We start from the raw sequence: 13,194 nt of genomic DNA on the forward strand, positions 1-13,194 counted from the left end.
TTCTTGTTGAATTGCCTCGTCACGTATAACATACAGTAACCTGATAATATACCTGATAATCGAGGTTCGCTATAATACTAGCCTCTCTTGCACAATTGAGCTAATATCGTTAATGAAACTTATTCGTTACATAAATTACAAGTTAATGAATGTTCTTGTATAACAACGAGAATAGTAGTAAAATCGTAGATAAATTTTCAGAAATAACGCTTTCGAATGTTATCGGTTCTGTTTAGTTTTCAATTCCGAAGTTCATTATGATATGACTTCTCTGATCAATTCTGTGTGACTTATACTCGGAAAAGGTTTCTAAATACTTCCGTCAGCCACTGTGTGTGCTTATTCTAAATGTACTAATAAGTGTCTCGTGACTTATGAACGTTGTTACTCTATGTACATATCTGCGTTTCTAAAGTTTACGATTTCCCTTCAACTAACGATCAACGAGAAAAATGAGACAACAACAACGATGCCTTAGGTCGTTTGTATAGCTGAGTCTACGAAACGATCGACGTTCGATTCATCGGTCCTTTCGATTCGAAAGGTAGATAATAGTGCTTCCGCCTACACGGCGATATAGGAGAAACAGCGACTGATTATTTGTTGTCGAGGCTGCTCACCGGGTTCTAATATTTTACAAGCTGTTCCGCCAGTCGGCGAGGATTCGCGTAGGTGAGCATAAGAAAGGGAAAGGCAAAGGGTTCCGCTATCAACGCAGGATAGAAAAATATATATATATAGAGAGAGAGACAGACAGAGTAAGAGGAAAGAGAAGCCGAGAGGACTAGGATATTCGAGGTTATGTCACGGTTCATGTCGTGACTCACGATGTATTATTAGTCACCGTTCGCTCTCGTGACTTCCAGGACGAGTAGAAAACGGCTTCCAATTGGCCCTAGGTTCTCCGGAGGACTTCGTTGTCCTCGCAAAGATACAAGATCTTTCTGCTGAAAAATTTGTCGAGTCTCTCACGAGGGAACTCGTCTCGCGTTTCATCGGCCATAGTTTGCTTAGGGTTCGTCGCTCTGTTGATAGAGGGAAAATTGATTGTCGTGTGTGTGTGTTCATTCGTGAAAATGGTCCTGTAATGTGTACTTTGATGTACTATATGTAGGTTATTGTAATAACACATATAACGAATAACACATTACTTCGGTCGGTATTAATTTTGTTAAGAGTATGCACTTGCTTTATTAGATGGTTTTAGTAATAGCAAAAACAGAAAACCGACACACGTCAATTTGCAAGTGACGTCGCGAACGACACGCGTCGTGTGGGGTTTGATCTAATATTCAGTTGGCTTTTGTTGAAGAAATCTTTTCGTTTGAATAATTACTCCATACTGCGGATAACATTTATGAACTTTTACTTTACTTGCTGATCTGATACAGCATTTCGTTATCAAGTTACCTTCCGGGCGAATATTTCCCGCCATTTCTTACACAAAAGCTTATTATTCGTTATCTTTCATTGTCCATTATTATCCGAAATAATCAAACAAAAGGAAACACTTTGTTCCATATAATTCGTAATATTTCGGAATTTATTTGCATCGAGCATTCTCGTTTTCAATCATATTAAACCATGATTTTCATTTCAAACGAGAAATATCCAAACCTATTCTCACATTAACACATCACAAGCGTGTAGCAGCCAGTCATAAATTCGATAGAAACAAGGATATGTTTCTACTAAATATAATTAGAAATTTATAAACTAGAAACTTTCGACGCGAATTAATTAACGTATAATAATACCACGCGCAATATCCGAACAATAGTTTCCCATAGAAAATTGCTCGGAAAGAATCGGCCGTAGCTTATTGATTCTGATATTCTCAAATGGTTATTGTTATCATTATCATCGTTAACGATATTTTTCTCCGCGGAGGAACGTAACGCGATCTCACGTCCAAATGGAGCGATTTTCATCGGTGCATTCATTAGTCGTTGTTGAAGGCGGACGTATGCAAGCGTAGAATTGCAACAGGAAATCTAATCCATTCGTCCCACTTTGCAAATGGTTCGTGGCCTTTGCTCTTATTTAATAAACGGGTCGTGAACGTCGGTGCCCGGCGGGGACTTGCCCGGCAAAGTGACTGCGATTAGACCAATTGAAGCGCCGTTAACCATCTCGCTCGCGAACCCGTCATACAATCTGCGATAATTGGCCCCACACTGATTCCGCTCGTCGACAAAAATCCGCAAAGGAGAAAATGTCCACGTGCACAGCGGATTGAAAAGTAGGGAAATCCTGTCACCGTTTTTGTGTAGCATTACATTCGCTGTATATTGTATCGATGTTAAAGTAACACGTTGATTTGTTTATAATACGCGTTGACAATACAGTAAGAGGTATTATTGAAATTACGGAAATATATCCGATACGGTTGTTTGCATGTGTAATTTGTTTATTTATTTATATATTCAGTTTTGCTCATACGTATGGGGAATGGAATTATTAGAAATTGATATTACAATGGCGTATGGTATACGGAATATGTTAATGAGCTGTTATTATGAAATCGCAAAGTTAGCTAGATGTTACACAAGAGAAGCGAGATAATATTATAGGACGTGCCTGTATTGAAATCATAACGTGCAATGAAGCGAATAACTGAAGCATTAGCCACGATTTATGTAAATTATTTTTTTCTATTTTATTACCATTTATATCAACGAATCCATAAAGTCAACGTAATAAAAGTAACCTAAGTATCTTTCTTGACGTTGTAAATATTTGTTATTCGTCTGTGATACGAAGCATCTATCGCAGAATATTCGTAACGATAAGTTTTTTAGCTTTAAGGATTGTTTTAATTGCATTTTAGATTTAGCGCGCGTAAAACGAGTTGAAAATTAAAGAACGTGTTTTCTTTTAAAATTGAAATTACCCAAAGGTACATAATTGGAAAAAATTATTTTAGGGAATGTAAAGGTTAATAAAAATGCTAATTTTGAAATTGTGATTATACCCCTGGTGGGACTCGAACCCACAATCCCCGGTTTAGGAGACCGATGCCTTATCCATTAGGCCACAGGGGCTGGTGTGTGAGGGTAGATGTTAACAGCGATAAGAAATAATTTATACAAATTATAATTCAATTATGCTTTCCACTGTATTACGCCACTTTATTGTTAGCGAATTTCTTCTAATATCCGAGGTCTGTCTCTTAAGCTTTTAGTCGGTTCATTGGAATAGTTTTCTCATTTATTTTCCTGCATGCTATCAAAGAACGATTTAAAATAAAAAAAGGCTACCTCACTTCACGGATACTCAATCGTATCTTTTTGTCTTTTAATAAATTTTTTAAATCAAAAAGAAAAAGGGGAAATGCATTATTTTTCGTTTTAATTTTTTCCAGCGGACTTTATCGAAACATCCTTTTATTTGTTAAAACGAGAATACGTTTCAAAGATAAAAATTCGAGGTATAGTAGTGTATGATTAATCGCCAGTTCGAAATATCATTCTCAAACGGTGCAAAGTGTTACGAGCGTAAAATTGAAAGGGGCTCGGCGGTTTGTTAATGAATCGAAGCAGTGGGTATCTTCATCGGGTAGGTTCTACAATCGCGTCGTTGTGTGCCTGAATGCGGAGTTAACCAAGACTTTTGAAACTAAAATCCTACGGGAGTTGTAACTGATAAGATGGTCTAGCGTTCCTTAATAGAATCTGCCCTCGCAGCTGATGTTCGGCTGACGGCACCAGGTATTAGCTATGTAAGTGAATTGCACTCTGGAGACTGCTCGCGTTGAAATTTCCCTGAAACCGAGGCTAGGGATACCTAGAAATCCCTTGTAACGTAGTTACCTGGCTGCCGCCGTTGGCCGGCAAAATTACGCTCGAGTGTCCACTATATTGTTTGATGATGCTGGCTACGTAGCATCAGTTTTCAAAATTGATTTAGCACACGTCGTGTCGAGAAATATCGATCGATTCTGCTGCTTCTAAAAATTGTATGTCGTAGAGGAAAAATTCTATTACGTTGAAACCTGCACACATTCGGCGGACTGAGGGTATCGGTGCTGGAAATACTTGGAACGACGAAGTCGGTCAATATTACGTAGTCTTCTCGTTGTCGAGGCAGGCAGTCGGAAAGCCATTGGTTAAAAGCCGTGGAAACGCGGCGATACGTACGTATCATCAGGAGGAAGCAACGTGGTAGAAAAATTGGAAACGTTCCACGAAAGTTTCTTTCGGTACCGGGTCACGGAGATTCGTGTGCGAGCGTTGTCTGAAAATTTTGAAAAAGTACGCTTTCTTTGAGGAGTTTGAATCGAGACGAAGAGCTTTCAAAGTTCCCGAGTCGAGCGATTGTACATACGAGGGCGTTGTAAGATCTTGATTCGAAATGGTATTTTCCGCCGATGGCAAGGCTTTTTCGAGGGAATGTTGGATCGTTTATACGTTTGCTGTTTTCTGTGCGAACTACGAACGTCGATAAGACGCGGTATCTGCTCGTGGCGCGGTTTAAAGCGATGAGCGATTATCCGTACCTACAATAGAACGTCGTCGTTCGAAGGAAACTTTTCCATCGAAATATCGATAGTTGTCACGGGCAGGGTTACACGAAACGCGTTTCAATTTGATTGATGAATGCTGAAAGGGTCGATCTCCACCTTTTTTTTCTTTTTTTCCACCCGCGTTTTCGTTTTCATCATTAGTTGAACCACTCGAAACAATTGAAAACTATCTGTAGCTGTAGCTTTTCGAAATATCGATTGGCTCTGAAAATGGAAAAAAACAGATACGAAAAGATGGTCGCGTTTAAGCGAATGGAGTCAGTGGATCGCGTTTCTCCCTCCAAAATATATGGAGATAGAGTTGTAAAGGAGTTTAATTTCCTTTTCTTTGCCCGTAACTGCGAGGACGCGACACCGTTAACCGTGTTTCGTCCATTCGCTTGGCGTATAGTTACACATTCTCTCTTACAGCGCTCTATTTTATTAGCGAGTTTCTGAAAAAGAGGAAAACTACTACGAAGTCTTGCCGGGAGATACATCCTCCAATGAGACCGAACGTGTTTCGCGAAACACGTTTCCCTTGGCAAAAAAAGACTCGATAAAACGTTATTTGAATAATTGGTCCGGTCGACGTACATCGTATTTAATTAATTAATATTGCCGAGAATTTAGCGCGAAATACCGTTCGCGACGAAATTTTACATATACATATTCAACAGAGAGCGGCTAATTAATGTTTATTTCAAAGTACATATTCATTCAACGCCCCATCTACGTTATTCGCGTTTAACGCATTATACAATAAACGGTTGAAAATTAATAATTGTAGTATTAAATTCCACATTTTGTCAACCAAATATTATTTTCGCAAAGAAAGGTGTGTATGATCCAACGTGATGAATCTATCTTTCGACTAAAACCCTAAATATTTGATTACCCGCGGCAACTGCCAGTAAAATCAGCTACCGAAAATCAATAGAACGCTTTATACAGCGATTCGGAGTTGGAATTAAAAGCCTAACATTTCCATGCAAATTTGCTCGCGATGCAAAACCCGAAACAGCGGCAAGAATATACGAAGCTAAAAATTCGCGAGATAAAGGTTCCCTTTGTTTCGGAATTCGGTTAATTTCTTTCGCGCGGTTTTCAACAAACGCGAGAGATCGTCTCGGTAAAAAGAACGATTTCGATCTCCGCGCTACGAGACGAACGAATTATGCAGCTGACTCGCTCATGGAGGACGATTTAGCGACGCGAGACGAGCTGATCGTTCGAAGATTCGTACGAATCGATATCGAACCTCGTCGTGAAATTTGATATAGAGTACCTGAAGTAGGAGGAACTATTGGCTTGGCAACTAAGTGATTGCGGATTTTGTCAATACCACCTAATGATAAAATGCGCAATCACTTAGTTGTCGACCCAATAGTAAGATATAATAATAACAAGATAGAGTTATTCGACTCACTTGTGCTTCAACGTTATAAAATTCAGTCTTGAACGTTACACAGAACGATGAAACTGGTCGTATACTCTGAGACGGCATTAGTCTCTAATATAATAACGAGGGAATGAGAAATCATCGTGCATTTTAGGTCGAGCAAAAGAAAATGATAAAAACAAGAAAATGATTTGACTGTTTAAGGTTAAATTGTAAGATATTGAAGTTTAGCTGACTCAAATAACGTAATTTAACCATACGGAGCTTCAGACAGGAAAATAACGTAGGATAAGGTTCAACAGTTTAAGAAGGAAGCGATCCACTGAAAGGGTCATAAAACAATAAAGGAGGTATCGAAGCGACGCAAAAAGGAGTTTGGACGATCATCGGCAAATAGTTCAGCAGCGAGCGTTCTTTTATTCGGCCAAGCTGCATTCGAGCATCCAGGATCCTTTGATCGAAAACTCGGATATTGTTGACGACTGACGAATAAGAGGTGGATCGATGTGCTTTAGAAGGTCGCAAGAGGGAGAAAAAAACTTCAGCTACCCTTTCATCTTATTTACCTGTTTTCGTGTTCTCTGCTCGCATCTTTGTTTGGCGAATCGCCTTTTTTGATTCGAGCTTTCGGCCAATAGCAAATACTGCTGGCTATTACTTATGGGTATTAGGATGTTTAATGATATCTAATAAGTGAAAATTGAACGTTCTTCGTTGTTCTTATTTTCTATTTATTTTTAGTATACATTTGAAATATGGTGAGTCCATTTTTATTAATTGTTCGATTTTTATGCCACTTGGTGTTTTGACAGAAAGAAGTATTTCCTTGTAAAAATGTGAAATAATCGAAGAATTGATCGACCATGTATACTTTAATCGTCTCTTCATCTATGTTTTAAATACAATATTTCTTGGAATCCCTGTGGACCAGTCGGAGACTGCACCGTCTAGACGCTGTTCTTTCTTTTATTAGTTGAAAAGTTTCGGGAGTCAAGTTTTATTCGTTCCCGATGGAATCGAATTTTATCAGTGTTTCGTGGCGATTTTCGACACGGACAGGAATCCCTGGATGTGCATAATATCGTGAAACGAGTCTGCGTACGTGCTGTGTGAGGAGATGCGACCCGTGAGATTCGCCTTCTGTTTCTCGTTTCTTCTGCGTCGCGGATAATGCAGAAACGGACGAGGCTTTGAGTTCCTGCACTCGCGGTATGAATATGCATCTGTTTACTCGCTATATAGATAAACGATAATTCGTTTCGGTCGTTTGAATATTTTATATTTACGTACATTAGAGTTATCAACGCTGAATTACTTCCTCTCGCTTAAGAACCTATGAACGATTAACAAAAATATTCTTTATTGCTAACGTAAACTTATGTACATTCATTTGCTATTTTCCAACGTATTAGGCTATAGAGGAAATTAAGAAAGATTCAGCTAAAATTCGAGTCTTTTTTTCATTTTTTTTCTTTTTTTTTTAAATGCTCGTCTTTTTAGGTAACCAGTTCCATTGAATAGTTTTTGCAAGCTCCAGAGTATTTCATTTCTTGTCTATGTCTTTCGAATAAATTCCGATAAGTACCGTAATAACTAAGGTAGAAATTAATACGATAGAAATTAAAGGGAAGAGGTAATTTACTTGACTGATCTCCGTACAAATTAAATTCTATGAATCTCTGCTGAGAAACATCGCCGATCGAGTAATTATTTCTCGATATTGCTTTAGAACTATTATTTCTCATCGTTATCCTCGAGCTGTACTGTATTTTACAACTCTTTCCTCGGAGAGTTTTTATGTCGCGAAAGAAATACAGATTTTTCCTCTGTTGCACTTTCGACGACTATCGCAGAAATTGAACGGTTCAAGTTCTCTCAGCCGGTTTATAGGTCTCCATCAGAGACGTCTGCGCCATCCAAAGAGCATTTCTCTTCCCCCATAGAAAAGTTTCTGTCCACGAGAGTAGCGTGTTCAACGCTCAATCCTCGCGTTGCTACAGACGGTTCGCATTAGTGGGTCGTGGCTTATCGCGGTAAATACCGCGGTCGTAAATCTGATCGCGTTTACACGCCGCACCCAGCTTACGGTGTTTACGCTATTCCAGGCGTCATTTGTAGCCCGTGTCGCGTCGCTCTTGGTCACGAAATCGGCTGACGATTCGCGCTTAAGGGTGGCTCATCAGGCGTATTACCGACTCGAAAGGATGGCGCGCGTTAATTCCAAGGCAAATTCCTTCCTCGCTCCATGAACCATCGTGAATCGCGATTCTTCTTTACAACGAGGTGAATATAATCGTATCGTTCGGTTGGCCCTTAACAGGGGAATGATCAACGCCATAAGCGTAAAATCTGTATCAAAGGTATGAGAAAATGTGTAAGACCATAGGGCTGTTACATATTGTAGAAAAGATAATCTAAGACGTTTTATGAAAAATTTATTTTAATTTTAAGGAGATCTATGATTGTGGATTTTTATATATTTTTTTATGAGATTAATGAAATTAGACTATGTAATTAAAGAAATCGATGAAATAGACTTTAGTTACAGATGGAGAAAAACGAGGACTTTGAGTATTTTATATGTTTTTGCATACTACGTGTATTCTATGAATTCTTATATTTTTCAATCTTCTTAACCACGTAATGTTACAGATTTATAAAATTTTAATGAAAAATTACGAATTGATTTTTTTTTTATTACTCTGACGATTGTAGCGTTGAACATGGTTACCTCAATGGATAATACTAAAGGTATTATATAGAGATCACCTCTTGTATCATCTCTTACACGAAGATTATCTACTTGAGAAATATGTTCGTTTGTCGTAAGAAGATTTAGGGGCGTGAAGAATAATTCGTAGGAGTATTTGATATCAGACACCCACGTTAAGTTTAATTATCTGGAAAGAAAGAAGAACGTGCTATACACGAGTACATTGAACGTAAATTCTCGGCTTCGTATCATTTGCTAATTGCTGAGTTAACGCATTTACTGTATCTATAGAAGACTAGTATAAAAATATAAGAGAAAGTAGCATTAGTTTCATAAGAAAGAATTCAATATCCGTAGGTATTAGGAAATTCATCATACTCGTAGCAGTAAGTTTTATCGCAAGTTGAGATTTCATTGAGGAATATTTCGTACAATATATCAGATATCTCGTTCACTGAACTAGCAGATATTTCACGAAAATTCGACGAAAAAGAAAGATTCTATTACATTGAATCGTTCGATTGCGGGGAAGAATTGCGTTCGTGTTTCGTTGGAAAGTGACTGCATGTCTCAAGTACATTTGTCGAATGGACCGAACCGCACGTAATTGCCGGACGAACCTCTCTGTGTGCACGGCGAAAAATAGTGGACAGGATAGAAAATATGAGGTGGACGAAGGAAGCTGTGGAATCGAAAAAGAACAATTCGAGCCTCTGCTCCTTCTTCTGCTTCGAGATGTCGACCGTTTTTTATAAAACAGATAAAACGAAATTATTGAACAAAATGAAAACGTTTCTGTAATCGCGGGTAATGAGTAGACTATATATTATTCTAGGTACAAATTTGAATACATTTACCTACGTATTATCTATATACCAATACGTAAAGTCTGACTGACTACTTATCAACGCCCAGCCTAAATCGTTGTACTCAGAAACGTGAAATTTGGAGATGTATTATACTTTTTTCTATGATGTATGCATGGGATGAAAAAAGATATTTGTAAATACGGAGCCTAAAGAGATAACAGGATGATACAAATTTTTTTACGGGTTTAGTTACACTAAAGTCAGAGGCGTAAAATTTGGCATATGAACCCCTGGTTAAAAATAAACAAACACGTATTTGAGCAAAAAATGCTACCCTTATGGGAGCGAAAAAGGGATAAGTTTTTTTCTCAGAGGATAACCATGTCTGTAAACTTGAAATTCGGCATATGAACTTCCCATCAAAAATAAACAAACACGTGTGTGAGTGTTTTTTTTTTACATTCCACTCCTAAAGGATGTTCCAAAAAGAGGGTAATAAATATATAATAATCAATCAATATGCTGTAGGGGCAAGGTTGTGAGCGGGCAACTAGTGCATTATAAAATATTAAAAGGTAACGATATATATTAAATATTGTCGTTGCATGTGCTTTACATATTTATATTTATGTGTATTTATATGTACCTATATGTACATATCTGTTGGCATAATTTTAAGCAACAACTATAATAGAATTGTATAACAGAGATTAATTTCAGTTTAGTATATTGTTCCTTGAACCGTCTACTCTAATTGTAATTTCAAGCTGCAATTAATATTCTGATTACCGCTCATAGTTTCTAAATAATCTATCATAGTTTACCGAAACAATTTTGGTAGGCGACACGGAGTTGCGCTATTCGTAGCATGATGCAGCTTTCAAATTAACATAAAAGTATATCATACGTCGTGAACGTGTCAACCCTTCAACCCTGGATGATCTCTTTCCAATTTCCTATACAAATACACTGGTTACGTTTTTTTGTTATTTCCATTTTAATTCGCTATAAATGATATAATAATTCATGTTATAAACGACTCTAACTTGCCGATTGTCTATGTGCGTTTCAGGATACGTAACCGAGTCGTAACGAGAGGAAATTTTCGAAAATTCTAAAGTGGACATGCGTATCGAAGATTGGCCTGAAGCTGCACATCGATGACGCAGGGTAAGTGTAACACGGTCGTTACTCGATCGGGGACAAAAGGAGGAAACGCAATTCGGAGGGTCGTCGGATGAAAATCGTCGCGGAGCTCGGCCGTGTTGCCATAAATGGCGTGGCGCGGGCCAACGAGCACGTTTCTCAAACCATTAGGTGAAAGGCCCTCCTCATTGTGTCTCTTTTTCGCTCTCCTCCCATCGACTCCGTTCCTCTTTCCTCATTAACTTGATTGCTCGATACCTCTCGTGGTAACAAACCACGCGTGGTGTACTTCCTGCTTCGTGCGCGTCCTCTACACTGTATGCCGCATGAAAAATGGCCCAATTAATTTTTCCCCTGCAAACCGCACGATTACTGGGGCCGTTAATTGCTACCGCGACTTCGGTATCGACCGTCATTGGAAATTTTAATGCGCTTCACGGTCCATTCGAAGAACAAGTTGATCAACTAAGACTATATTTGTAATCTGGGAACATTTTACACACGTTATATCATTCTATCTGAAAAAAGGTCCCGATTATTGTAACGCGCGTCAATCGTTAATACATTCGATCTAAAATAAAATAATTACGGCTATAATTCTATCTTTGAAGTAAGATATGTTTTTCGTTGGAATGTTTTGTTTTAATCCTTTCGTTTTTCTTTCAACAGTGACCACACTAATATAACAATATGGACTATATGGGATATAATTCAAACATATTTCAAAAGCTAGGGTAAGCATAATTTTTCAAATAGAATATACAGTTCTATTTTTCACGGAATCTTATAGCATGAAGGATCTTATTGATACGAGAAAAATTGCAAAAATTTAGCAATCTTTTTGACGCTTACTTTGAGACCTATTGTACTATATCTGATCTCAAAAGGATGAAGTAATAAGGTTTGTCCCAGCACGATATTTTATTGCCTTCTGTGTCTTTCTAAAACTTTCGTTGAGACGTGTAAAAACAAAGATAGAAGAGCTAGGTCGTTGCAATCATGCTAATTGGTATTTCTTTGCAGTGCCAATTAAATTTCAACAAAGTCTTTTCCACGCACGTAATATGCCCATACAAGTTTTCTACATTTCATATTCAAATATATATTTTCGTACGCGCGCACACATCATTTTCATCACGACGTTCGTTTCGCTTATATTTTACACGTATATTTTTAATTCCATTGTTAAAGTTACTTTGACTTCGAGTGTTTTACAATCCGTATTTCACTACCGCGTATTACGTACTTTTATTCTCCGATACCATCTAGCTTTTATCGCCGGAAATAGAATTATTCCTTACTAAACGATTAAATCCGACAGCCCGCTGCAAATTGATCGACAGAGCATCGATTTTTAGCCTGTTATAATATTTATCCTCTCGGCTGTTGAACCAGTAGTGATGTACCAGGAGAACGAACGAGGCAATATTGCCTTCGGTTTTTCGTGTTGGTGCACACGCATCTGCGAAATTCTATCTGAAATCGTTTCGGAAGCGCAATCGATGATCCGCGTTCACGGTAATATCGGAAGCGGGCGGGAGTTTCGTCGCAGCCGGTCGAGCTCGTTCCTCGTTTTTGCAATTCTTGAAATAGGAGCCAGTCTGAAAAATAACGTCTCTCCTTCGTGTTCGGATATTTAAATGAACTACGCATCATCGCTATGAAACGGTCAGCTTTTTCCGAACGTATAACGAAGTTAGTCGTTAATGGAATGTGGAAATTCGCTGGAATAATTTTTTTTGACAAATAACGTCTCCCATGGCGGGATTTTTTTTTTTTGCGCACGTTAGTTACAGGACACACGATCACACGTAAATAATTAAAACTCGTTGCCTCGAGAGCGACTATACTCGGCCTGCTAAAAGATTCATCGAGTGAATTCACATACGAGAAGAGCAGAGAAACTGACAAAAAAGAATCGTAGAACTATCAGAAAGCGGAGTTCTCTGGCATTTGTGAATGTAATTATGAAAGAAGATCCACGGTAATCCAGCATTCCTGGAGAAAAATTCTTCGCTCATTTGTCTGCTTTCCGAAGTCCTGCAATGAATAAAACGATGTAACAGACGGAACTTTCGGAGCTCTGTGTCTCGATTAGTTCGCGAGCTCTTGCCTCTTGGTTCGTTTAAACACTTTTGAAAGACGGGAAATTCCCTCTCGCAACGTTGAACGGGTTTATTGTTTAACGTCAGAGAAAAAATGTTGCTTGTTTCCATGTAAAGTACGCTTGTAAAATAAACAAAGTGAATTCCCAACGCAGAGATTCGCCAGAGAACGAACGGTACCCGATTTCTCGTCGTAATTTATTTTGTTTACACGGAATTGTATCGTTTTGGAAAAGAATTATTCTCCCACTTAATTCCATAGCAATGAAAGCAATGGAAGTAAAATACGTTAAGCAAACAGCTGGATCGATTCTCCTCGATAATTGTCTATTCGAGAACTATTTCGCGTTTGGCCACAAAATTGATGAAATTAACGCGAGACCGAGGCGGAAGAGGTTTCAGTAGCTGGTTTCATTCATGAGCAGAGAGTTCTCCGCCAATTTCGAGTCGGTGATTTTTTTTCCAGGCTCTTCTAAAATTCCATTTATTCGCGGTAGCGCGAAACTACGCGTATC

At 38.4% G+C, this 13,194-nt stretch overlaps 1 protein-coding gene and 1 non-coding gene across 3 annotated transcripts in view; one reads left to right on the forward strand and one right to left on the reverse strand.

The window, feature by feature from the left end:
* The window catches only part of LOC100749959 (CD151 antigen), a 90,340-nt gene that overhangs the window by 15,679 nt on the left and 61,467 nt on the right, over positions 1–13,194 (forward strand). The window contains exons 2-3 of one of the 2 annotated variants that reach the window (XM_003490594.4): positions 10,501–10,598; positions 11,244–11,308. In XM_003490594.4, the coding sequence (XP_003490642.1) occupies positions 11,265–11,308 (44 nt within the window). In that variant the 5' untranslated portion in view covers positions 10,501–10,598; positions 11,244–11,264. The remainder of the gene's footprint in view (positions 1–10,500; positions 10,599–11,243; positions 11,309–13,194) is intronic. The other variant, XM_003490595.4, reaches the window with a different exon arrangement.
* TRNAR-CCU lies at positions 2,972–3,044 on the reverse strand. The gene has a single exon. It is a non-coding gene; the product is annotated as a tRNA-Arg (tRNA).

The sequence above is a fragment of the Bombus impatiens genome, unplaced genomic scaffold, assembly GCF_000188095.3.
Source record: "Bombus impatiens unplaced genomic scaffold, BIMP_2.2 scf_0463, whole genome shotgun sequence".
In the NCBI taxonomy this organism is placed as follows: Eukaryota; Metazoa; Arthropoda; class Insecta; order Hymenoptera; family Apidae; genus Bombus; species Bombus impatiens.